This window comes from Polistes canadensis, unplaced genomic scaffold, assembly GCF_001313835.1.
Source record: "Polistes canadensis isolate GaletaPanama2010 unplaced genomic scaffold, ASM131383v1 scaffold_363, whole genome shotgun sequence".
Taxonomy (NCBI): domain Eukaryota; kingdom Metazoa; phylum Arthropoda; class Insecta; order Hymenoptera; family Vespidae; genus Polistes; species Polistes canadensis.
Window position 1 is genome coordinate 1 of NW_014569910.1, and position 26,359 is coordinate 26,359.

A 26,359-nucleotide genomic window follows, 5' to 3' on the forward strand; every position below is an offset into this window, starting at 1 on the left:
ATGTAATTAAATAAAAGATTTATGTACTCTATCGATCAAACATAGATTTGATCTCGTTATGGTTATTGTTATGGCGATATGCATAATTGCGTATGCATTTTGTAATACGACGCAAGGTGCAATATTTTTCATTTTGTTTCCTTTAAACGCGACGTTAATTAATTTTTTAAATATTGTGATATATTCACAATTGATTAAGTTTTTTATAATGTGTCTTGTATAATTTCCTATGTGTATTTGTAATTGTATTAATTATTTAATAATTTTTATATGAAATAGAAACATTTTTCTATTCATATATTTGTGTATTGAAAAAAGCATGCATCGGAGACATGCATTTTTTCATATTCACTTGTGTTTAAATATAAAAAATACATTTTCTAATGCATCGAAAATTCGGTATTTTGTAATGTTCACTTTTTGGTCATTTAAACTGTTTTTTTTTTTTAAATTTCATTATTTACTTAATAATCCAATTGAAAAGTTTTGATCGTGGATCATACATCGAATTTCATTTTCCCACACATGCCCTTTTTATCTAGTTTTTTGTTATAGAAAGCACTGTATTTTCAAGCTTTAAGGTTTCATATCACAAAATACAATTTTATCAATGGATATTTACAACAATGTCTGCAATAGTATCCCAAGGTTTATAATGCAATCATTTAGGATATAAAAATAAATTAATAAAAATTACGTATAAGTTATACGTAGTAATCTAAAATTAATTTTTGTTTTAGGTTCATTGATATTGGCAAGATTCTATTCCACTGTTTCTAGTTTGTGTTCTCGTAGTAGTCGTGGTGTTGGTTTTTCTATCTAAATGTATGAATGTATGAATGTATGTGTATGTGAGTGTGAACAAATTTTTGGTATTTGATTTAGTGTATCAATTATGCATTTATTGTCAAGACATTTTCACTGATGGCTTTTGGTTTTCATCGATTCTTGTTTAATTATAAATCTTTTTTTAGATTGTTTCTGTTCACAGATAGCAATATTGTTAATAGCATCTGAAGAGGATTGGTCGTAGATAGAATTATATATTAGATGATCAGATAAAATAAAATCGGTTATCGATAAGTATGATAATAAGATGAGTAATGCAACAAGAACTTGTTAAATTATTTCTATTCAATAATATGATGTATATTTTTGATATCTCATTACGAATTCTTATTATTATTAAAATAATATACAATGCACACGTAAGTGTACATATAATTACGTGCGTTCCTATTGTAACAATTTGCGTGTTGTTACATTATAAGTTTCGGTCGAATGTAAATTAAAACGGTCTACATTCTTGCGTTTGTTGAATAAAAAAAACTTGCATTTTGTATTTAAAATTTCAATCGAATCTACGTCAAAGCGTTTGCATGTTTGCATGTTTGCGTTAATTTAGGATTGTAAATCGGGTAGGTAGGATCGATTTAAAACAATGTTCATTATTTTTCATTCAATTTGAATAATAAGTTGAAAGAAAAAATGTATGACTCGTTTTACGCGTTGCATTTTTTGAAAAAATTGTTTTCTACTAAATGATTAATGAGAAAAATGAATTTTTTAGAAAAATAAATGTTAGAAGTAGAGTCTTAGYCCGTGGGTCTCCGWAAACAGCAACCTCCTAGTGGTGAGACCTGGGTCGGTATTACTTGCGATTTATTCAAATTTAATTAATTATGTAACGAAAGTACTACCGGGCTAATGGCTGTATATTTCAGTGTGTTTCCAAAAAATATTTTCTCTTTTGTTTTTTAATTATATTTAAATAAATATTATACTACTTGTGTATTACATATTACTAATTACACTTCAGTAAATAAAATTGTATTAAAAATAATTTCTTAAAGAAACACACTGGAAATATTTCTTTTTGTTATCAAATTTAAATAATTCTTCTTTTTTTTGTTTTTGTAATATTTTAATTAATTTAAAGTTTAAATTTTTTTGATTAATGAATTTCAATTAGATTTTTATTTATTCTGTTAAATGAGATCTTGTTCATAAAAATCAATCATGAATTAAGCTTGGATACATTATTAATGTAAACAGTGTTTTTTAAATTTAATATATTTATTTAAAATGTTATTACAATAGAACTATACTATATATAATATTAAAGAATATATCATATACTATCAAAGAATACTGTATTCTTTGGTAGTATTGTCATCGCGTTAAGTACCTACTATCGCTCACTGGTGGTCCCGGTAGTAACTAAATGAATCTGGTTCTATAAAAAAGGGAACTTTGAGCTTCTATGTTCTTTTGTAATCTTTGGAATATGTGTACCGTAAACCCAATATAATTTTCGACCAATCATATCACAGCTATCACTATTTTTTATTCGCGCGCTATCAAGGCAAGTATACTTCATTTCTAATTTGTAAATTAATTTTTAGTCTATAAGTCGTTTACAGCATTACTTAATTATTTATCTTTATTACATATAATATATTTTTATGAATTTAGTTATTTTTATTATCAAGTTCTGTTCTATCAACAGAACTAGGACTTTCATTGTAGCGGGGAATATATGTTTATCGGAATATACCGCCAGATGCTGCCCTAAGCGAAGTCATTTTCCTTTCATTGAAATCGTATTCTGAGGTCCAAGAAAAAATAAAATTCCCGAATAAAACTTCAAAATGGCGCGACTCCTGATTCTAAACACCCAGTTTTGATATTAGTGGAGTGTAAGAGCTGAGTAATATTCCTCTAAACGATTGGCCATAGTCCAAATATTTTGTACAAACCGTGTAAGAAATAAACTCAAACTGGATGTTCACTACTGTATCCACGATCGCTCACTCTATACCAGGTAAAAGTCGTCTTCTACTAATTTTGACGCTCGTTATGCTTTCCCTAATATAGTTTCACTTATTTTTATGAGAAATATATGAAATTCCTATTACCCAAAATTATTTACGCTTACTTTCGTTCCCTATTTGGTTTTAATGCATTTTAAAATATAATCATTTGATTTTACTAAATATTATGAGTCCAATAGTTTGTACAGCATGCTTATATTAATCCTTAAGAATAATATACAGTAGTTCTTGTACGTGATAGCTGTGATTGTCCAAATTCTTTTACACGTATAACATATCAATATTATATATTTATGATCTTAAAACGTATACTCTGCATATAGTACAAACAAAGTTAGTAATCATTAGACGATGAGATTTCTTCTTTTTACGTACCATTAGATGTATACAATGTTGCATTGTTTATAATATACAATATTATCAATTGATATTTAAAAAATACTTACTTTGATAACTCCCATTGATTTGATCATTTTATCGTATCAGTTTATATCAATAGAAAGATGAATTTTATTGTCAAATCTAATTGTTAGTCTATATGCGAATAAATCTTTAACTCTAAATGTACTATGATCGGTTTTATGACCACGTCCTGTAACATGTAAAGATGTGATAATTTGTAATATATTCGGTGAAAATGCATAAAATGTACATTATTCATTTCTAAATAAAAGAAGGTATATTGTTGATTATCCAATTGGCTAAAATTTCATTCTATATGAATATATATTCTTTTTTTAAACTGGTCATTTAACCGTTCGCAGTAGAAATAGGTATGCGTGAAGTGTCGGTAGTTTTAGTGTTAAAATATAAAACTTTATATATTTCTATTCGTTTGCATTTGTTACATCACATATAATAAATTATGTAAAATTAGTTGCATAGTGATATGAGTTAAATATCTTTAAGGAAATATTTACTTAAATATTTTGTGTTGGTCCTAAATGAGCGAGTATCATTATTACTTAATTCTTATAATTATTACTTAATTGAATAAGCGAGCTAATGAAATTTTCCATTATTACAGGGAGTGATCAGAGTCAAATGGCGCAGAAGCGCGGTTCTATTCATATAGGGTAAGTTAAAATATTGAAAACTTTCATGAAACAGTATACTTTGAACACGGTTTCAAATAATTACATATTACAGAATATGACTTTTCTTTCAAGTTCTTATAACAGTACCTATTAACCCTTTGAGTGCTATGGTTGCACATATGCATTTATCGATATGAATGCGAAGAATGCCATGTTGATTTGCATATGATTTGCGTATGATAAATGTTTGGATTTTGATTACACCAAAATTATGTTGGAAAAATTCTTTTTTATGTTATTTAATCTGGAATAATAAGAATTATAATTTATTATTAGCTATGCCTAGTATAATCAACTAGTAATGAAAGAACTTGCACTAGGAGTAAAATATTCCATCCTTAAAAAGTGCTCAAAAGGTTAAAAAATATTAGTTTTTTTACTTTAAAATAATACCAACAGGTCGTAAGAAATATGTTTTTTATTGAAACATAGCAGATATGTTTTCAGACGAGATGCTATATATTTATTATTTTTGATTAGGAAAATGATTTTATTTATTAAAATATTGTAAGCAAACTTAATTGAGTCTCTCTCCATTTCTATGTATATGTAAATAGATGTATTCGTTTGAAAAACACATGATAATACCAAGTGATACAATATCTATTAAAATGTATCAGCTGGCATGTCAGTCGAGTATACTTTATGTCTACGTACACGTATCCGATAATTCCAATAATTACCTCTAATATCTACATCACGATGAATTTTTCGAACAGTCAGATCTTTAATTGATACAGAGATTGTATTTTTGTAATCGTATCGAAACGTGCAATGATAATGATCGATAATGGTGATCTATAATTTTTTATCAATCTTTCCTATCAACAACCGACAAGATGGCCAAGCTAGAACATTTTTCGCGCTTCTAAATGTTCGATCGAAAAGACAAAATAAGAATAAAAAAAAACTGTTCTCGATGGGGTAAAAAGAATAGATGCGCTCTTTTCGAATAAAGTTTAATTAATTAAAATTATTTTTTTTTTTTTTTTGGAACATTCCAGGAAGATCGATCGACTAAAATAAGGAAGCTTGCTACGCTGCAAGTAATTCGTCGTCTGACAATACTTAGAACCTGTTGGTAATATTTCTTTATACACCGTCATTGTTTTATTGCAACATCGTGGAAAAAACATTTCGTTATCGTAAGCTTCGTAAACTTAACTCAAAATACTTTTCCCAAGTCGTCAAACCGAATCGTTTCGATGTGCTAAACTCGCTTGATCTTTTTTACCGAGAAAATACATTCAGTGTTTGAAAACTGATCATTTATTTATATTCGATGCGGATATAGAAGGAAGAAGTGGGATCGCGAGTCGAGGGGGACGATTATGAGAATAGTTGATAGATTCCTTGGAGCGTTAAAGCGGTATAAATGTCGAGCCGATTATTTCGTAGGATTGTGTCAGAGGTAGGAGGAAAAGAAAAGGTAGTCAGGGGAATACGTAAAAGAAAAGAAGCGTGTAAGGAGGGGTCATCGTTGCGGAGAGAGAAGGCGCGTTCGTTCCGTTGCTACCACCAGGAGGGACGAAGGCAAGGCATCCCGGTTAAAAGTCGTGCTTTATACGGTGGCTGTTCCGCTCTCTGGTGGGAGAAGTGATAGTCCTTACCGGGGTATACCACGGCGGCACATTATACGGCTATGGTGGAATCAGTCACTGGCGAGTTGTGGGTGGTGACTAGTCGACGACCCATCCGTCCCTCGATCTTCTTGTCGATCTCCGGCTCGATCTTTGGCTCGATCTTTGGCTCGATCTTCGGCTCGATCTTCGGCTCGATTTCTCGTGCTTCCCGACCGAATGAACGTCGCGTCGTCCTTAGTCCAATCGCGATCGTAGCAATCGATATCCGACCGAATGCTCCGGACGAAATCGTTTTCAACGTGCTCGGCAGCAGTGATATTCGTCGTAGCTTAAGATGCCTCGTGCCAAGTTTAAACGACGCGCGTCTCGCGCCCTCCTCTGAATAGATCACATTCTCTCACCGAAAACTTTTTCCTCCCTTCCTTCCTCCCTTCCTTCCTCCCTTCCCGCCTCCCTTCCCTCCCTCCCTCTCCCCTTACTTCTTTTTACTTTTTTCACTTTTACTCTTTGGGGAGCTTTTCTCGTGAGTTTGTTCAAAGTGGTCGTAGAAGAAAGTGGTGAAAGGATATATAAACTGGCATCCATTGAATCCTGCAATCATTCTCAATGGAATATCTTTAAACATAGTTCAAAATTAAATCATGGATATTCAATTTCGAAAGCGATGAAAGATTAGCCGTTTCAAGATCAAGATCGAAATTGTCAGCAACTCGACGAACATTTTTTTAAATTAGCGTTAACTCGATAGCATCGAATTAAAAGGAAATAAATGAGTGCATATAATATGAGTGCTATAAGCTAGAACGAACAATAATGAAAGTCGGTAGATAATACGATAGAAGTAAAAGTACCTGATCGCTCCTCTTTCGATTCTTTGATTTTGAAGATCCTGGAATCAGATCCGGTCATCCGCCGGCAATGTTTCTATGAATTAATCATCCGTAATCTAAGTTTGACTTACAAAGGGAAGTAAAATACGCAAAGTTTAATTGAACGGAAAATAAAGAGAGAAAGGCGTTTGATATTAGGACTTCCTGCGGAGGAGCACCCTTCGGCCGTCGCGTAGATATCGCATATCGAGAGAACGCACGCGCGTGTCTTCTCGAGCGTGTAACAGGTGTCCAGTGCGTGGCAAACAGCAAATCTATGACTTGATGAAATTTGTATTGATTTAAGCGAAGAACCGATAGAATCAGCTTCGAGAAAGGATGAACATGTCTCCTTGTATACGATTATTCAAATAAAATGAACGAATGAAGGAATTGAGGAGAATCGTTGGAGGAGGCTCGCTGAATTGTTCAAAAATCGTGGAAGAAAGATCGTCAAAATAGAATATCCCGGTGGTAGTGGTATGTACGGGGGTGGTACGGGAGGTACAGGGTATGGGGTCGGTTTGGGCCCGGGACCCGGGCCCCACTACGCTCCCTCGAGTTCCGGCGTGAGTTACCAATTGGGCCCACCACCTCCACCTCCGCCAGCCGGTTGCCCCACCGGCGGAAGTCAGCTTCTGTCTTACGGACCCAACCTATCGCCTCATCACATACAGCAGACGCATTCGGACTCTCAGCAGTCGTCGAAAACACGAAGGTAAATCTTCGTCTTTTTGATCCTATTTGCCTCTTGGAAGAGAGATGGGTATCGCGTTTCTCTCTTGGAAGAGAGACGAGTATTCGCGCAAAACTTCTTTCCAGCCATGCTGGATCATCGTCTCAAGATCATCTGGCTCCTCGGAGCACGAAACTGACATCCTCCGTCTACTAAAATCGCTTTCCCGGGGTAGGTTAAAAGTCGGCCCTTTTGATATCAAACCGGGTTTTAAGCTTTTGACCAAAGGATACCGTCTCTCTCCTCTATATAGGAACGTGCAAAGAATCGTGGGAAAGGTTGGGACTTTTAAACGGCACGCGGTTTTTGCGCTGGTAACCTGGGCATGCACGTTGAATCGATGAACGTCGCGAAAATTTACCCTTAAGTACAAAATTATTTATTACGAAGATCCGTGCGTTTAAAGAGTTAACGACGAACGCGACGATTAACGTGAGACAGGGACAAATTACGTATGGCAAGAGTTACGTATTACTAATTACGTATATTGATGATTATGAAGTATCTCGGTAATTATATGGTTAACAGACGTTTTGCGACCGTCGTGAGAAAAAAATCGAAGTACGATTTAAAAGTTAAAAAGAGTTTTCAGATCTTTGCGTGGAATTTAGCTGATATGAAAGCAAGAAAAGTGCAACGTTAAAAGGATTAGGTTTCGTCAACTGGCACGATTTATTCGAGTCGTCAAAATTTATTCCCCATAGAGATCATTGAAAGAACTCTCGAGTTCGCTTGAAACAATCTAGTTATCGAGAGTCGTGACCGAAGTACTTACGATTGCTTATTGAAATTGAGAGGCTTGCGGTGTACTTACGGATTCGCCTTTCGCTCGGACCCCGTCGACAAGCGGAAGAAATTTGCGGATCGTTTCGAAGATTACTTATGCCGATTCACCTTATTGTAACTTATTTGTGCCGATTGTATTTTAACCTTAATCTACCACCCGTAATTCCCTATTCCGCAAGATGCAATAAAAAGTAATCATTTTATGAATCTATTTTGCAAACGAGCCAGCCCCCACTTTTACGATTAAATCGTGCAGATTTATTCTAACTTTTTCAAGTCGCAAGTACCATCATGCTAGTATATCGAAGACCAATGACAACGATTATTTCCGAATTTCCAAGAAATCTTTCGATTTTCATAGATACGTTATCTTACTTGTTGTACATTATCAGGATTCAAATATTCCAAAGAAAAATCAACGATACTCGGAACGCACATGTTCCGTGTCTGCGTGAAAAATACAGGAGTCAGTCGTGAATCTAGATAACTCTATTATCGTCGAGCTTGTCGTAAAAAAGACTGCGAATTCTCGTCAAGCCAATCCGATCCTACCGCTCGCCTCAAAACCACGAAAACGGTGAATCGATAACGAGCTTGACGATCCTTGCATAAACTGAATATTTATTAACCGTTAAATAAACAGACAACAACAAAAAAAACAAAAAAACAAAAAAAAAGAAGCAGCTATTTTCCACGTTGCATTTTCAGATTACGTTTTACCTTACAAAATTCTGTAAACCATATTTGACCGAGAGATTGTTATTAACTTTCTTGTGCAATCATTGCTGTTTGAAAAACATACGGTTTTCTTGTTGTTGCAAGATCAGCATTTTTTCTACCTACATTAGCAAGTAAATTATAATCAAGAAATGTAATTGCAATTTTATTATAAGATACTTACACTTTCTTCGCGCGTAAAATGTAACTTCCCTTTGAAGAGGAGATCAAGACGACGAAGAAAAAGGAGTAGGAGGAAGGAGGAAGGAGGAAGAAGGAAGAAAAAAAGGAGGAACTTCCTCGGCGACCTTGAAGAAAAAGATACTCTGGCGTAAGCCATTGAAACGACGATAACGATAATCTTCTCGAAAATATAACAAAGCGGGTACAAAGTTGACGTTATCGTGAAATGCATACAACAGAATTGCGGTGCGCGGTCACGCGCGACGATAATAAATTGAGATCACAAGAAAAATACATATATGCGCGAAGAAATAGTTATGACGGCACAGCTCGTATATTATTACGTACGGTACGGTATGTAAGTACGTATGTATGTATGCACGTATGTATGTACGTACGACGGGAGTGACCGTATTACGTAGGAAGAAACGAGAGCACGTACAATACCCGAGAGATTACATTTATCAGCGAATATTTCATTGGCCTCGCTGATCGCTGATTTCATTTATCGTCTAATTATAACGAACCAACGCGCGCGCGCGCGCGTGTGTGTGTGTGTGTTTTTTTTTTATAACTCTGCTCGTTAAGTCTCCCCAAAGAAGACCTTAAAAGCGATCGATCGACGTAATTGTACATTTTTGAAATCCAAGTAATCGCGCAAAAACCTTATGAAGCCTTATGAAATATAATGACGAAATAATCGTTATATTATGATGGAACGAAAAGTCGACATTTAATATAAAGTGCATCTTTGGGTCTGGTCTCGTTCCCGGCTGATCGCGTCTAACAAGCCGCAAAATACACACGGAGAAAGATTAAGGGTAGCCAGGGTGTCTAATACGATGAGTTTACGCGGCTCGTTCTACACTCTACCACGTGCACCGAACGTGCGAGCACGAAACAAAACCCACTCGTTGAGGAATTCGTCACGTAGCAGAGATTTGTGACCGTTCACGCATTTACGCGCCGATTACCGCGATCTTGTTATGTAATCCGCTTCATAAAACCCAAAAATCCAAAGCACTCCATTACTTGGACCTTATCTGCTTTAGTTTCTCTTTGCCCGTCTTATCGTTACACCGAGGAAAACCGATCAAGATCTCTTCAACGTTTACCAGCAGATTTTGCTACTTACGAAGGACTATCATTTTCTTCTAAGCGAAGATTCAAAATAATTTGATATTTAATCAAGTCTAACTTTCCTCGATCTTGTTTCTTTTTCCCGCAAATGCAATCTCGCGCGGGTATATTTCTAAATCCTAACTGCATTGTCTTTTCTTATTCTTTTTTCGTCCACGTATAGATGTTGAACATTGAATAAAACAGGCTGTATTATTTGTATTTGTATATTTTTTGATGCGCGATGTTCGTGACAACTGGCTCGAAGTAAGAATTTCCAAGCCGGAGAGTAGCCTTCTTTCTAAGCAGCGATTGCGTTCGCGATATCTCTTTTTATATTCTCTTCGGGAAGTCCTATGTAAATCGTCTGTTTACTCTTTTCATTATTTCCACACGGCACACTTATACGGTGCAATTATCATCGGCAGGGATACGCACTGTAGTACTACGCGAGTGTTAGCCTTTGGATTTCAACGCGTTAAACACCAACTAGGAAACGTTAATTATGTTATAATAACTAATTAAATGGAGCACAGATGATTTCTGGTGCATTAACCTGTAAAAATGTAAATCTAATTGATAAACATATATTTATTTCACGCAATCGCGTTGGCCGCGTGCGCCTATCTAAAAAGAAAAAAAAAAAAAAAGAAGTGGCATTCCTTAGGTGGAAGAAGTCGTTCAACTGGTTGGATCGAAATGGAAAAATCTGTTTTTAGTTTGATATGTGGCTTGAATTGCGTCGTCGAATTATCTACCTTTTAATGAATCCTCCATTAGTAACGCCTCGTATCACTCGTCTGATATTAAATCCATATTTAAGTCGTACGCGTGCGACACGGATACTTAGCTTACCCACGATACTTTTCATCGCGAGCATAAATAAAACGCGATAACGCGCGTGCCGATTATATCAAACCGAATAAGAATTTATGCTTTCCTTTTTTTTTTTTATTCTTCTCTAACGAATCGATAGATTTTCAATGAATATTTTGGATTAATTGGGAACATCCTCTCTCTTCCCCTCTCTCTCTCTCTCTCTTGCGTTCTCTTCAAACGATTGCCAAAGTAGAAAATATCCTTAACGAAGAGCAAGAAAAAGGTATCTTGTTAGAGGGTGCATAGATTGTGCGGCTGTAAGCGTAATTAGATGGATTTCTTGCTGCTTCCTCTTCCTCGTATTCTCAGTCGCGTGACTTTCCGCTCGAAGCTAACTTACACGCCCTGAACAATAAAGGTTTTCTCAGGCGTGAAAACGGTCGGTTCTCCCGATTGGTTCCGTTCTAGGGTCGCGCGCGCGTCTTTCCTCTTCTTCTTCTTCTTCTTCTTCCTCTTCCTGCGAATCTCTTCTATCGGGATCAATTACGACTTTAAGGCTTTCTACTCGGCTCGACTTTGAACGACAACAACTATCGCAAGAATGGCAATTATCCTCGATAATATCGAAATCAAATAAACTTATTAGAGACGGTCTTTGCAGGGATCATTCGCGAGTGTTAGAATATTGTTAGGATGCGATCGAGGATCGATCGAAGAGGAGGCGGTGACCAATAAAAGATCGTCTGGGAGAAAGAAAAAGAGAGAGAGAGAGCGAGAGAGAGATAAAAAGTTCTTTGGCGCGAGTCGTGCGGGGAAAGATGGACCGCCCCTTCTATAAGCCGCCAATCCTCGCGCTCTGATCTTACTTTAATATGCGACACTGTATGGTTCGAGCATTATCGTAAAATCCCCCCTGCAGATGAAAAGAAAAGCAAAGAAGAAAACTGGGAAGAATCATCGTCATCGTGTTTAGACGTTAGATTAACAATTGGCGGCGCCGTCGCCGTCGTCGTCGCTTCAACGGACGACGAAGCTCCGCTAAAATACGATGATTCGTTGCATAATTATATAGTTAAATGCTACTTGAAATAACTGGACGCTCAAGGACGCTTGTTATTGTCGTCGTAACGCGTCGTCGTTGTAAGTCCTCGATAAGAAACAAATTAAAATTCGACTTCTCGAGTTGTAAAACTTGATAATCGCATTTTTCCATTTCTCCTTGAATAAGAATGCTTAAGCGGGCAATTAAAGCGAGTAAACACTTGTATCGCGTGATTCGATACGGAAATGCAGTATAGCATCGGTGTTTCTTGCGCATTGCTCCGATTGGAACGTTTCAATTATCCTCTTATAGTAAGAAATCGATGAGATTCCGCGTTTAAGAGAAACAGCTTTCGGAAAAATACCGCGCATTTCGTAGATACACCGGGTAGGTAGATGCTCGTTCTCCTGTTCTCGAAAGGCAGGCAACAGGGGACAAACTCGTATGTATGGTGCATAAGCGTATGTACGTGGAAGTGTCTTAAAAGACTACAGGAAGAATAGTAGTTGGTAGATGTAACACACGTGGACGTAAAGGAATGGCGAACGTAAATGTACGAGGACGAGCTTGGACAACGGTTACAAAGAGGAAGAGAAGAAGGAATAGAGAGAAAGAGAGAGGGGTCAAGTCGTGACTCTAGAGTCCAACGGAAAAATGCAAAAAGGCGCCACCGTAACTTGGACACGGCGTGCCACATCACGTGGTATTCTCTCTCCCTCGTATTTTGAAAATTCTTGGATGTCACTGTGTCTCTGTCTCTCTCTCTCTCTCTCTCTCTCTCTCTCTCTCTCTCTCTCTCTCTCTTTCACTCACTTTTTATCAAACGCTTACGTGGAATTATTTAGCGATCGACTAATTGCGCAAGAAATATTTTCGTTCGAACCGTTTAAACGCGGTCGTTAATCTTTCTTAATGCCAAACCATCGCGTCGGTCATTTGGAGCCACGTCCACCAAGAGCACCATATCGTCGAGCATATCGCCGAATGGCGTAAGCCTTAAGAGATAATTAAAAGCCCTAATTACCGACGGTAAAAGCGTACGTTTGTCTCGTGTGAGATCAGCGTTACCGCCCACCATGCTACGGTATCGCGGACCAACCATGCTATGCCGACATTCCGAATCTGCTCGTCGAAAGAACACATACGAAAAAGCGATCGTTTAACTCTTCGTTTCGTAAGTACTTATGTACGTGCCTTTAACCTCCTCCTCCTTCGAGTTGTTACAATGAAAGAGTCGGCTTACATTAGACGCACGTTAGATAAAGATCTTTAATGCTCAGTTCCCACGACTTTTGTTCCAATACGTCGTGAAAGAAGGAGTCGAAAGAGGGAGAAATGGAACAACAGCGCTGACAACCGACGAGGAAGATTAATTTTCCTCCAAATTGTTCCATTTTAAGAAGGATCCGTTGGATTTTTTTGTGGAAAAATGTTTTTTTCATGGTCGCAAGCTTGTTCGTCGATCGTAAATGAACAACTGTTAGTCATTCGTTCCATTCGATACGCTACCAAATTCGTTTCGGTCGTTACGTAGTCCAATTGTAAATCAATGCTACCAGTCGATGCTATGAACTCGTTCTTCGAGTCTCTTGTAATAGGCCATCGACGTCATGGTTTATTGCGATCGCTGATTTAGTGTCGTGCAGGGTCAATATTCTCGTATTTTAAGCTTGTCAGTTGTTGCATTCGTCTCTTCCTTTTTCCAATGAAATTTTTCTACACTTTGCATAGAGTTTACGACGTTAAAGCAGCGTGTTCGCTAAGATAAAATCTGTTCTCCAAAGGTTACGTTGAGTAATTGGTAAATGATAAACGATAATTGATATTTTTCCTTAGTATAAAGTAATATTTCGTTAGGAAAGGTATAAATGTTTGATTATTCAAAGAGAACTGGTAGCATTGATATTTGATCGTTAGAATTTCGTTCTCGATCTAAGCTTTAGCTAGCATAGGGGGATCTTCTTTCCGTCGGACGATGCATACGCGATGCAAAAACGTCTCGCATAACGACACACGGGCCATCATATAACTCCGCACGTACGTGATATGAAGCCGGTTTTTGTATTCGCCATATGATTTATTATCTAAAAATCCGGATAAGGTACGCGTTTGCGATTTTCGTTATATCAAGATAGATCTAAGGAATATTTTACCAAGTTATAAATACCAAGTTGTAAGAAAGTAAGATGAGGGAAGAAGATGAAGGAGGGTGGGAGGTTCTGGAGAGGTGCCGCGAATAAAATGATTTTAGAACGTTTGCCTTCCATGTTCCTCTCGGTTACACGGGTAGTTTCTAAAAAACCTTCTGGAAGGTGCAGCAATTGGAGCACCGCGTTGAACCTGCTTCGAAGATTTAAACTTTCTCTTAGATTCGAAGGCGCGGATTGTAATGCCACGTTGTTGAATCGGGTAGTAAGATATAAATGCCAGGGCTAACGAGAGAAGAAAGTGTCATAACTCTAGGGAACATTTCATCCATTCTGTTGTTCGATCGACCGACGACGACGACAACGACAACGTGCCATGGACGAAAGAAACCTCAACGTGGTATCGTCGTCTTCTTTCTCACGAAAGATTCGTAAAAAAAGATTCATACGTATCCGTTAAGTCGACATAATACCGCGGGGCGCATCATTATGTACTCCATAAGTCTCTGGGTACATCTTCTCTCCCTCTCCTAAGGGACTATGGTGCTCCAAGAGAAAGAGGAGGAGGGGGGTACTATATATGTTGGAGGGCTCTAGAGACGACGACGACGACGACGATGACGAAGAAGAAGAAGAAGATGGTAGAAGATGAGGAGGAGGAGGAGGAGTAGGAGGAGGAGGAGAAGAGCGAAGGGAGGGCTGGCGGGTACGGAGGTACCCGGATACACTCGGTGCGGGCCCTACACCACCCCCACTTTTCTCTTCTACCGGGTCCTCCGGAGTTCTCCTCGGTATGAGAAAGGTGAAGAGAGGGAGGTACCGCATGGCGCGTTCACCACACCGAGAGTAGAAGGAGTACGATGGCGAGTGTAGTAGGTTGGTGGGAGGAAAAATAAAAGTTGGGAAGGGGATATCTTGGTTTTTCGCTCAGGGTCAGAACCGTAGATCACCCGCGCGCACCGGTGCAATAGACTGACGATCGACCGGATTTCTATGAGCTATCTTTCTCTCTCTTTCTCTCGAGCTCGCGAACGAGAGCATAATTTTCTAGCGAGCGGTTAATACTAGCGTCGGTAGAAAGAACACGAGCTTCGATACCGATAATGAGACGGCGGTGACGGATTTACGGTGGCCTCTTTTGCGCTCCGAGTCCATCACCCTCTTTCCCACCTCACCCCTAGCTTTCCTGATATCTTTTCCTGTATTGTAACGAACGACCCTTACGCGGGCTTTGCCATATTCTTCCTGGTACCTAAGCGGTAATGAGGTCTTGAATCTTGACTTTAGCTAGAACATCGCTATCGAATCGCCGATGTCGTCGTCGCATGGTGGAAAGAAGGAAGAAAGGAAGGAAGGAAAAAGTGGGACGAACCGAATTATTTCGCTCCAATTCTTCTCGCGTTTATTTCGATTACGACTCGATATGTCGAGAGAAAGATAGAGAGAGAGAGAGAGAGAGATGTGGAAAAGGTAAATAAATGAATAACTCTTCATAGATACGAAGAACAATCTTTATATACGCTTCCTTCCGTCATCATCGTAAACTTATTTCTGTATGGTTTCGTTGGTTATTAATGATTAATTAATGGCTAATTTGTTGTCGAGGATCTTGCGTAGAATAGAATTCGATGATCTGCACGCGTCGAATTTCGATCGAAGAACGATTACTGTTAGGTGATCTAGATTTGGTGGAGTAGAGCAGAAGGCCAATTTTGGATCGGCCAATTCGCGTTTGGTAATCCGGAAGCTATTATAGTTTTGCGCGTCGATGACGCGATATCTATTCGCACGACTATTCGTTCCTTTTTTGCGAACTCCTTGCTTTTCTCCTTCGCCTTCTCTCGTCGAACGGTATAATAATTTATCGCTCAACAACCACGCATCTTGACGGACGTACGCAACGTTCGTACGCACGCGCACGCAAACGCATACACGCACACGCACAGAGAGAGATAAAATAAGAAGTATATACGCTCGCGACTCGCGTATCGAGAATTAAATTCGTCCATGTCCGCGCATACGTATATCTTGTTAAAATGTTTTCCCGTGTCTTTTTTTTTTTTTTTTTTTTTTCCTTTTATTATCCTTGCGTTCGTTTGTGCGTTTGAATTTCTAATAATATTTCTACGGGGTCGAGTTCTACACACACGCTTACGCCCACCATCGGCTCGATTCGTATTCTTTCGAAAAAGAAGAAGATTAAAAAGGGGAAAAAAGGAGTGCATAAAAAGAATTTGATCGGTAATCATGGTGGTTCGAGACAAATGTAATAAATTATTTTCTTCTATTGGTGTTTCAGGTCGGACGAGGATGACACCAGTGGATGTAAATATAGAAGGCTGGAAGATGATAATGTGCAGGACAAGGAGAGGTTTGCGAGGTGAGTCTCAGGCTCGAGAAGATTCGATAGACTCGTTAAAACGTAGTTGGCCCTTCGTGCCAGAGATTCTTACTCGAAACGGGAAAGTTATAATATTTTCTACGTTAGCGTTGTCCAACTATTTCTGCAAACAATTTTAATATTAAATATTAATCAAATTACTGGTAATTATTAAGTAATCAATTTTGTTAAAAACTTTATGATCAATCGTATGGAGAAAGAAAAAACAAATCTCGGAAACGGTTACCGAACTTTTTAGGATCAAATTATATTTATCTACGTTTTTCTATACCTATGTTTACTTATTTTTTCTAATAATAATCCCCATAAATTGAAACAATCGAGACAGTTATAACTCGGCAATTCTATGGTAAACAAGTCGGATTCGACGCGTGCCTCGTAAAAATATTAATCTAATTAATTTTCCAATGATTTGACATTAATCATTTATAATTACTAATCATTAATTATTATCGTTCATTCGTTTATTCATTAAATTGAGTTCTCTTTCCCTCACCGTTTTTTATTACTTTGTTATTAAATCAAAAATGAATTTTTCACAAATAAACGACCGCCAGAGATTTATTTTCCATCAATTTTATTTACTATCTAAATTAATTGTTTATTAATTATATATGTTTGATATTACAAACATTATTAAAATTGTTAATGAATGATCGCGTAAATAAATGAACGCTGTTTGTTTCGTGAACATTTATCGATTGGACAACGGTAATTTACGCATAATTCGAATCTCGTTAGGTTTGTCTTGACGAGTAAAGACAGATCGCGAGAAGAGTAAGCGTGAACACCTTTTTGGTATCTTTCCTTGCCGACATTGTTAATTCGTCTCACGAAATCGTGGTCCCAATATGTTCTACCGGTACACCCTGTACATGCCTCTTCAAGTATCAAGATACATACATACCTACATGATACCTACCAATGCGAACCGATAGCGGAATGGGAAGCCCTCGAGGCTGCTCCAGCGTGGGAACATAAGGTTCCGAACATAAAGGACGCGCGTACCGTCCTCGTCCTTAAACTTCGGCCACCCTGGATTCTACTTAGTTGCTATCTATCTATCTCGATGATATTAAAACTTTTCTTTGTCGTTAAATTTACTCAAAAGGAAAGAGAGAGAGAGAAAGAGAGAGAGAGAAATAAAGAATATATTATTCCAGAAGTTTTCTCTTGTTGTGTGTGTTCGATCGCGTGCGACTGGGTGGAGTCGTTCTCCGCAAGCAATCTCTACTGTCATTTTGCAGATACCCAAGAATAAGCACGCATACATCGTGTTGTCGAAAAGAGGATGGAAAAGGCATCATGACTCGAGCGGTCCGCAACCGATTCTGATGTCGCGCTTTGCAAGCAAGCGAGCAGCCGCGTTCAAGAACCTCACTTTTAAGTTAATAACGCAATTACTGCCTCCCGCCGCAAGCAAACCCTCCTCCTTCTCCTCCTCTTCTTCTTCTTTTTCTTCTTCTTCTTCTTCTTCTTCTTCTTCTTCTTCTTCTTCTTTGATACTTCTCCCAACCGAGGAGAGGGCCCACGGTCGTATTTTCTTCTCGACCTCGGCATTAATACAGAAAGCCTGCATTTTCGGTGGCGCGCGATTACGAACCTCGCTATAAAACCGCGGAATAACTCTGTCGTTCTCTTTCGTTCACCTAAAGTAAAGTTATAAGGAAAGGAAAGGAAGAAATATCTATTCGATAGACTCTCTCACAATTTTAGTGCGGGTAATACGCGTTATTACAACTCGGTGCATATTTATCGAGAAAAAGAGAGGAATGAAGAAGAAGAAAAAGAAGAAGAAAAAGAAGAAGATGATGCCGGTGCCGGTGCAGGAATAACGACGACGATGACGACAACGAAGAAGGAAGAGAATAAACAGGGAATGGTATTCGACGATGAACGGATACTACTCCGATCGTTGTCGTTTAAATCATTTTCAAACGAAGATGTTATAATCGCGCGTGAGACGGCAGCGTGGTGCGCCATAAATTTAACTTTGCAACATATTTAGTGCCTTTGGGGCAGTAATCGAGAAGCTGGAAGACCGGATATATATTAACGGACGAAACTTAACTAACCGATAGACGATATTTTCATTTTGACGTCGTTCGTGTTTCGTTAAGTTGCGAGATTGTCGAATTCGCGAGATTAGAATAACGAATAACAGTGTTATTTCGAAGTAGGAGCGATAAGATCGCAAACGTTGAGCCTTAGCCACCGTTGTTGTAGGGGGAAGATAAGGAAAATAAAGAGAAATAAAAAAGAATAGTGTCGTCGGGAGAGGACCAAAAAAGAAGGATAAACTTGTACCGAAAGAGGTAGATAAGAATCTCGGACAAGACGGCATTCGCACGGTATCGTTTGGTGCTCGCGCGATTATCGGTACACCCCGTATAGTCAATCCGCTTGCCCGGACCTTAGAAGCGAGCGAGCAACTTCGGAGCGTCTGACCCCTGACCCAGGAGTTCCTCGTCCTCTTCCGATCCCTCCTCCGATCCCTCCTCCGAGCCCTCCTCCGAGCCCTCCTCCAGCGCGTCCCTTTCGCCCTTCTTCCATACCTCGCAACCTCCATCGCGTTGCTGGAACCGTAGTACGTAGCCTGCTTTATACTTGCGCTTTAAGCGGCCTGGCCTCTTTTAAATAGCGTTGCCCTCTTCTAGAGAGAAAGAGATAGATAGATAGATATTTATTCTTATGTCCGTGAAAGAACAGAGAGAATGAAATCGAAGAAAGGTTTCGACCAACGAGACGTTACGGATTCTCCTGAAAGATTTTCTCTTGCAAGTATTCGCCCATCCTAGTGGTGGTGGTGGTGGTGGTGGCCCATACTCGCGCTATGTGTCTTTCAACCTCCCGGATGTTCTTTCTCCTAGATCCTTATCCCCATTCTTTTCATTTATATTCTTCTCCGTTCACTGAAAAAAGACGAACCCACGACAATATCCCTTTAAGATCGACTCGAACGCGAATCCTTGTTCATTTTCCTCGTCGTGCCAGAAAATTCAATCCCTTTGAAATATTGCCGTATTAAATAAAGTACAACGGGATAATCGCGAAGTCAGTTGGGGTCTAATTATAATATATTTATTAGATTTCACGTTGGAAAAATCTCTACGACACGCGTTACTTACTAAGAACAATCAATTGAATTTGATTCGTAGTTTCTACCGTCCCTTCGTCGTGACAACTGGAGAGAATCTCGTCAAACCCGAATGCTTTCGTAACTACGTGTAGTATAATCGGACCACGAGAATTTATTAGTCCAATCGATCTCGGACGCACGTACTATACATGATCATTCCGGAAACATAGATTGCGTTCCGTTCCCCGTTTGCGCGCGTTAACATTTTCCCTAAATATCTCGAATATTTCTTCGAACTATGCAATTACCTTGGTTTTTTCTTGCAACTTACTGCAGGGAGAATCATTGCGAAATAGAAAGGCGGCGGCGGAACAAGATGACCGCCTACATCACCGAACTCTCGGACATGGTACCAACCTGTTCGGCCCTTGCGAGGAAACCGGACAAACTCACGATACTGAGGATGGCAGTGGCACACATGAAAGCTCTCAGAGGTAAAGCTATTAGTATTTTATTTTTTTTCCTTCGTCCTAGCGTAAAAAAGTGTCATTGGAAATTAACCACGGAGAGATTTGTAATCGAAGAAGAGTCCTTTGTAAAAGTCTACGACCATTCGGATAAAAAAAGAAGGGAGAGTTCCTATCGAGCAAAGTTGCATTCGTGTAATTTAATCGACGCTCGTTGAAAAAAGAAATTAAAGATCGTCTTGCCGAAAGAGTTATTTCCTTGACCGTGCCGAATAAATTCAAACATCAGGGGTAACTTAATCGTCACGTTCCGCGTTAAGAACTAATTCTAAGTAAATTGGTACTTTGTTCCTTATCGAACTCTTCCAGTTGATAACCGATTTCCAAGCGAAAATTATTGCCATTAGAAATTTAATCCAGATCTTTATCCGGTTCATTATAGATGACAAACTTTAACGGAGTATATAATACGAAAATTCTCTTCCGTCGCCCGCACCCCCGAAGGCAATGATGTAATCGAAATTTTATCCGAGAGAGAAAGAAAATAATCTAAAAAAGAAAAAAAACAACAAGGAGAAATAAAGTATTTACAAAGTATACCACTCTAATCTACTCGCGTAGATTGGAGGATGATTCGGAAAAAAGTAAGGAAGGGTTTAATTCGAAGCTGCTTTTTTTTTCTATTTCTCTCGGAGGTAGTACCGGAACGAGCGTAACCCACGGATGGTTTGGTGGTCGTCGTACTACGGTCATATCGAATGCAGAAAGCGCGATATATGCTTCCGGTGTAAGAATGGGTGGAGTTGCTCCATCGTCGGCTGTCCCTTTACCTTCGGACACGCATAGGCGTGGTGTGTGCGTGCCGTGATTCCACCTAAGTATTGGTGGTGCGTCGCATTGTTTATAGCCACTTCTCCTCTTTCCCGACAAGAGAACCGCTGAATACAAATTGCTTAACGCTGAGAGAAAAAGAAGGTGAGGAGGAAGAGGAGAAGGAGAGAGGGGTAGAGGGGTGGAAAGGGAGAAGGACCTCTCTCTCTCTCTTCTTTTCTTCACCATCTTTTTCCTTCTTTCTCTCTTTACCTGGCCATCCGAAGAAGTGAAAAAGAGAGAGAGAGAGAGAGAGAGAGAGAGAAAAAGGGGAAAGGGGAGGGGGGCTATCGCCTCCGGGATGTGTCGACGGTCGTTTACGCCGTCTTCCACGAGCCTCTCCACTCTTTCCCTCTTCCTCTTATAACTTCGTTCGATGCACGATGCACTTGGTACATAGATATTTACGAAAGTCGAAGAGGAGACGCTTTCGAGCCTTCTCTTTCTCTCTCTTCCCCTCTCTCTCTCTCTGTCTACGTCACCGGTTGCGGATTGTTAACGAGCCGTGCAGCGATAAAAGTCTATCGACGTCGACGACGACGACCACGACGGTGAAAGAACCGTTCGAAAGCTCGCGCGCGAACAATTCTCCAACGACTACATCGATTCGTTTCGATCCAACCTACCAGCTCCTCCTCCTCCACCTCCTTCCTATCGTTTTTTCACATCAATGAGATATCATCTAGCCCACCCGCTTTTATCGAACAACAAGTCCCCAACAAATTCTTGCCCGCGAATTCGTTGATAGCAGATATATATATTCATTACAGACAGAGAAAGAGAGAGAGAAACGCGTGGTAAAGAAACCCTTAGGGTTGAATTTTTGTAGAGGAAAAATAAAAAGAAAGATAAGTTGGGAAGAGATGATCCGATGCAAAGGAAGAAGAAGAAGAAGAAGCCGGTAGAATCTCCGTGGAAGAGCCAAAGGCGTCTCGACGCTCGCCACGTGGAAACTAATGGTAACGAAGGTCACCGGGGGTCTTCCATAGATCTTGTTTGGAAGTCGTTAAAGTATCTCTTCCCGGAATTTCTCCGTATATCGGGGTAAAGATCGCATCGCGAGGCTCTCTCTCCCCCGCCTCTCCCCCGCCTCTTTGGATCCCATCCGCTTTGCAATTCCGATCTTGCACCTCGATAGTTACCTCCGCGCTGGCGAGGTGCCCCGTCCTCGTTTTTGGTACCACCGTCGTCTTTTCTCTCTCTTTCTCCTTGTCTTCTCGCGTACTTGGAAGCCTCCCGGCGAACTTACCGTCCGACCGGGTTATCGCACCTAAACCGATCACCCAAGATTCTTCTTTCCTTCATCCTATTTTTGAAAAATCACCAAAGTAGGTGGTTTCTTTGGCCTTTCCTTTTCTACGATCAATCGTCGCTCTCTTGGTTAAAAAACAATGTAATTGAAAGTTGTCTCTTGTCTCAGGGACCGGAAACACAGCGACCGACAACGCGTACAAACCATCCTTTTTAACGGACCAAGAGCTGAAACATCTGATCCTAGAAGCCGCCGATGGATTCCTTTTCGTAGTGAGTTGCGACAGTGGTAGGATCATCTACGTTTCCGATTCGGTCGCGCCTGTTTTGAATTACACGCAGAGCGATTGGTACGGGACGAGTCTTTACTCTCAAATACATCCGGATGATACCGAAAAAGTACGGGAACAACTCAGCGCTGCTGAACCTCAGCAAGGTGGAAGAGTATTAGATCTCAAGACCGGGACGGTCAAGAGAGAAGGTCAATGTAAGTTAATGCTGTCGGATAATCGTCTAGTTCTAAGACATAAATCATCTAATTATAATATATTACAGCGTCCATGAGATTGTGCATGGGCTCGAGAAGAGGGTTCATCTGTCGAATGAAAGTAGGGAATTTACAGACGACGGGTGACATGGCGGCCGCTCACGGTCTTCATCGTATAAAGCAAAGAAATTCTTTAGGTCCGCCCGCCAGGGATGGGCAAAGTTACGCCGTTGTTCATTGTACAGGATACATCAAAAATTGGCCTCCCACCGGTAAGTTTGACTTCCAATATTTCATCGTAATCCTCGACACAACATAACGGTCGCGACAACGCGACGTAGCGCCAACTTTCTATTTTAAAGCGAGGGAGACGCGTTGTGCTCGGAGAATATGAACGAACCTACGATTCGTAGAATACGCCGATACCGAGGACGTATGTTGTACATACCTCCTATAAATTAAGCATCTCTCGGCGATCGCACGGAAAGGACATAAACCGAGAGAACGTCGATTCCTCCTCGGCCCTCGGAATAAGCACACAATTATTTTCACCCAAAGATATTTCGAACGAAGGAAAATAACAAACAGCCCTCTCCCTCCTCTCTCTTCTAACTATGCGAAATGAAGTGAAATTTTCTATTCGTTCATTTCATATTCCTTGGAATTCAATGGAATACATACATACCATACTTTCGTTCCTTCGTACTTTGCTAATGCGATCCGATGCTTGTTAGAGCTCCCTATTAAGATTTGTGTAACATCTCTATGTTACCGATCAGAGAAGAATCTTTCATTGATTCACGGTTTTACGCTGTAGGTGATTTTGTTACCCCATGTGTACCAGGTGTGGGCCTAGGTGACAGGGGGCCTGGAGGCGTTCAAACTGGACCCGACGGTGTAGTTACCGACGAAAGTTCATCTACGCATTGCTGCCTTGTAGCCATTGGCCGATTACAGGTCACTAGTACACCAAATACTAATGATTTAGCGGGTTCCAATAGCAATAGCGGTAAGAACATTTCTTTCCTTTCTTTCTTTTATCTACCTTTTTTCTTTTCCCTTTTTTTTAAACGTAAATTATATATTTCAGAATTTATTTCACGTCACTCTTCGGAAGGTACGTTTACCTTCGTGGACCAAAGAGTCGGTGGAATATTAGGGTATACACCTTCGGAACTTTTAGGGCATAAATGCTACCAATTCTTTCATCCGGAGGATGAAACCCATATGCGTGAAAGCTTCGAACAAGGTAACGCCAAATCTTTCAACTTTCTATCATCTACGTGATTATATACTTCTGAACACTCTACAATCGTTTTTTATTTAGTTTTGAAGCTGAAAGGACAAGTGGTTTCTGTGATGTATAGATTTCGAGCTAAAAATCGTGATTGGGTATGGTTGAGGACATCGGCTTTTGCCTTTTTAAATCCGTTTAGCGACGACGTGGAGTACATCGTTTGCACAAACTCCCATGCGAAGTAAGACTCTTTTTACAATATTACAATTTTCACAAAGCATATTTAACGAGCATACTTTTAACGATATTCAATAATTAAAGGTCATTCCATTCCGGTAGTGATGGGCAAACGGAAAGCGAAGCTGTACCTGCTTATGGACAACCTGGTCTAGATTACTCTCTTCAGAGACATCCCACCAGGGATCCTATATATCCAGCGCATCACATGATGCAACATCCAGCGGCTGTCGCCGCAGCTGGTGAGACAGAATTCGTATATATTTTTTATGAAATACGAATATCATTTTAAAAGTTCATGATTTTAAATGCAACACGACTATCGTAGGTCCACAGCAACCTAGGCCGTCCAGTACACAAAATGTTTATCAAGGGTACGAGACTACGCAGTCACCTATAGCTTACGGTTCACCTGGTCAACAAAGTACAACTTCTTCTGTATTAAGTAGAATTCAAAAACCTGCAAATACATCTCCGACTCCTGTACAACAAGCATGGGCAATTGGTCGTCAGGTAATTTTTATAACGATGCATAAATAATGAAACTTGTCGTATTAACGAATAATGGTACGATAAATGGTATATATATATATATATTTATTGAAGAAGTTTTATTAAAAAATAAAATAAATGATATATGTTGCAGCAACCTGTAACAGAAGGATATCAATACAGTCAATTAAGTCCGTCTAGGTCACCGAGTGGACCGACCTATACGCAATTGAGTAGCGGTGCAAGAACGCCAGCTACGCAATATCACGCAGTCACGACAGTGCCTAATAATCCGGGTAGAAAATTCATCTTTCGAAATATTTTTATTGACGATTTTTACATTTATTTTAATAATATATTATTTATATAGGTATGTGGGGATGGCAAGGACAGCAACACCAAACGCCACAACAAGATGCTGCACAATCAAATCCACAAGTTACTGGCCAATCGCAGCCACCTCATCCTACGCAGGCTGGTGGTCCTGGCACTCAACCTCAAGAGCTCTCAGATATGTTACAAATGTTACAAGACCAAGGTGGCGCTTCCGGATTTGAAGAGTTAAATATGTTTACTACCACATTTGAGTAGCGACCAACGACAAAAATTGCCGACACTCTTACATCTTAAAGTTCTTATCATTTTTTGGATTATTCTAAGCATCTTAATCCACATTCTCTTATTTAATTATTTCGACTTGTGCAAAGTTTATGATTAGCACCTTCTCTATATGCTCTATAAACATTATGTTATCATCAGATTGGATTAGCGTAATGATTAGGTACTAATCGATTATTTCTTTCCGCATGCATTTCAGATATTACGTTCTTCCAAGGACTTTTTTGAATTATGCTCTCAAAATTATATGAATTTTACAATGCATTCTTATTAAGATCAGTGGATATTATTATTTAGCTAAAGTGCCATTAGAGAATGCTTGCTCCTATTATGTGTTTTTAACAGATATTTTAACAGATAAATTACAAAAAAGAATAAAAAAGCAAAGTTAATAATTATTAACACGAAGGTAATTATATGAAGATATTTAAATATTTTATTCTTCTTTAATGTAATTATGAATTCGATTATTTTAGATAATGCGTTTCGCAAGAGTGCGAAAATCCCCACATTATTTTATAGTCAATATGATTTAATAATTTGCAAAGGAATGACAAACTTTGTGTTTTATTGATTCAATTTGTGTGTCTCTCTCTCTCTCTCTTTCTCTTTCAAAGTAGTTTATTATTTTGAAGCTTATAGTAGACATTGCAACGTGTTCAGAAGATAGAAGCCTGCTTTACATGGCATATATAAATACGTGTGGTATGATAAGTAACGATTGCAATCTTCTGAAATCACCAATGTCTTAAACTTTATTTGTCCTTGTTCAAAGAAGTAGTGTAATATGATCTTTTTATTCATTAGAATATTTCATACTTCATTTTGTATACATAACAAATTCTTTTTAAGATATGAATTAGATAATGTGTTACTTGATTATTAAAAAGGAATATTTTTCAAATTAATCAATCGAATCTATACAAAGCATGATCATTTTAATACCAGCTTATCGTTAGACATATAAGGTTAGCTTAATTATTTTTAATTTAGATCTTTGTAATTATAAACCGTGCAATCATAAATCAACATTTGACGGAAATTGTTCAAACTTGACAATGTACAAAATTATGTAACCCACTTTGCTTCTCTGTGCAAAACACCATTTTTAGATACTCTTAAAGAAAAATATAGATAATGTTATACATATAAATAATTGCATTTATAAGTAACCACGTGTGACTCAGTGCATTTGTACATGTCTAGCAAAACTTTCGATAAGCAGATCCAAACTAAATTGCAGCATATCATGATGAATTGGGAACATTTTTCACTAATAATATATGAG

General features: G+C 38.9%; 1 protein-coding gene across 5 annotated transcripts; it reads left to right on the top strand.

Annotated features, from left to right (window-relative positions):
* Positions 1-2,610: 2,610 nt before the first annotated feature.
* LOC106791980 (aryl hydrocarbon receptor nuclear translocator homolog) lies at positions 2,611-26,228 on the top strand. Of its 5 annotated transcripts, XM_014758055.1 has the most exons (13): positions 2,611-2,824; positions 3,862-3,910; positions 16,232-16,312; positions 19,746-19,906; positions 22,170-22,487; positions 22,556-22,759; positions 23,305-23,496; positions 23,578-23,736; positions 23,815-23,965; positions 24,046-24,203; positions 24,290-24,474; positions 24,608-24,749; positions 24,824-26,228. In XM_014758055.1, the coding sequence occupies exons 1-13, from the start codon at positions 2,785-2,787 to the stop codon at positions 25,042-25,044; spliced, it is 2,061 nt and encodes a 686-aa protein (XP_014613541.1). In that variant the 5' UTR covers positions 2,611-2,784; the 3' UTR covers positions 25,045-26,228. The 5 variants fall into 5 exon arrangements, with proteins under 5 accessions (XP_014613541.1, XP_014613538.1, XP_014613537.1 ...); XM_014758052.1 differs by lacking the exons at positions 2,611-2,824; positions 3,862-3,910 and adding an exon at positions 5,514-7,101 and having other exon boundaries at positions 24,064-24,203; XM_014758051.1 differs by lacking the exons at positions 2,611-2,824; positions 3,862-3,910 and adding an exon at positions 5,519-7,101 and having other exon boundaries at positions 19,749-19,906.
* The last annotated feature ends 131 nt before the right edge of the window (positions 26,229-26,359 follow it).

What these genes read in the sequence shown, in the direction of transcription:
- LOC106791980 (XM_014758050.1), top strand. Translation starts at nt 6,866, where the DNA reads ATGTACGGGGGTGGTACGGGAGGTACAGGGTATGGGGTCGGTTTGGGC. An exon ending in CAAAAATTGGCCTCCCACCG is followed by an intron (nt 22,760 to 23,304) that starts GTAAGTTTGACT and finishes TTTACGCTGTAG; the next exon opens with GTGATTTTGTTACCCCATGT. An exon ending in GGGTTCCAATAGCAATAGCG is followed by an intron (nt 23,497 to 23,577) that starts GTAAGAACATTT and finishes TATATATTTCAG; the next exon opens with AATTTATTTCACGTCACTCT.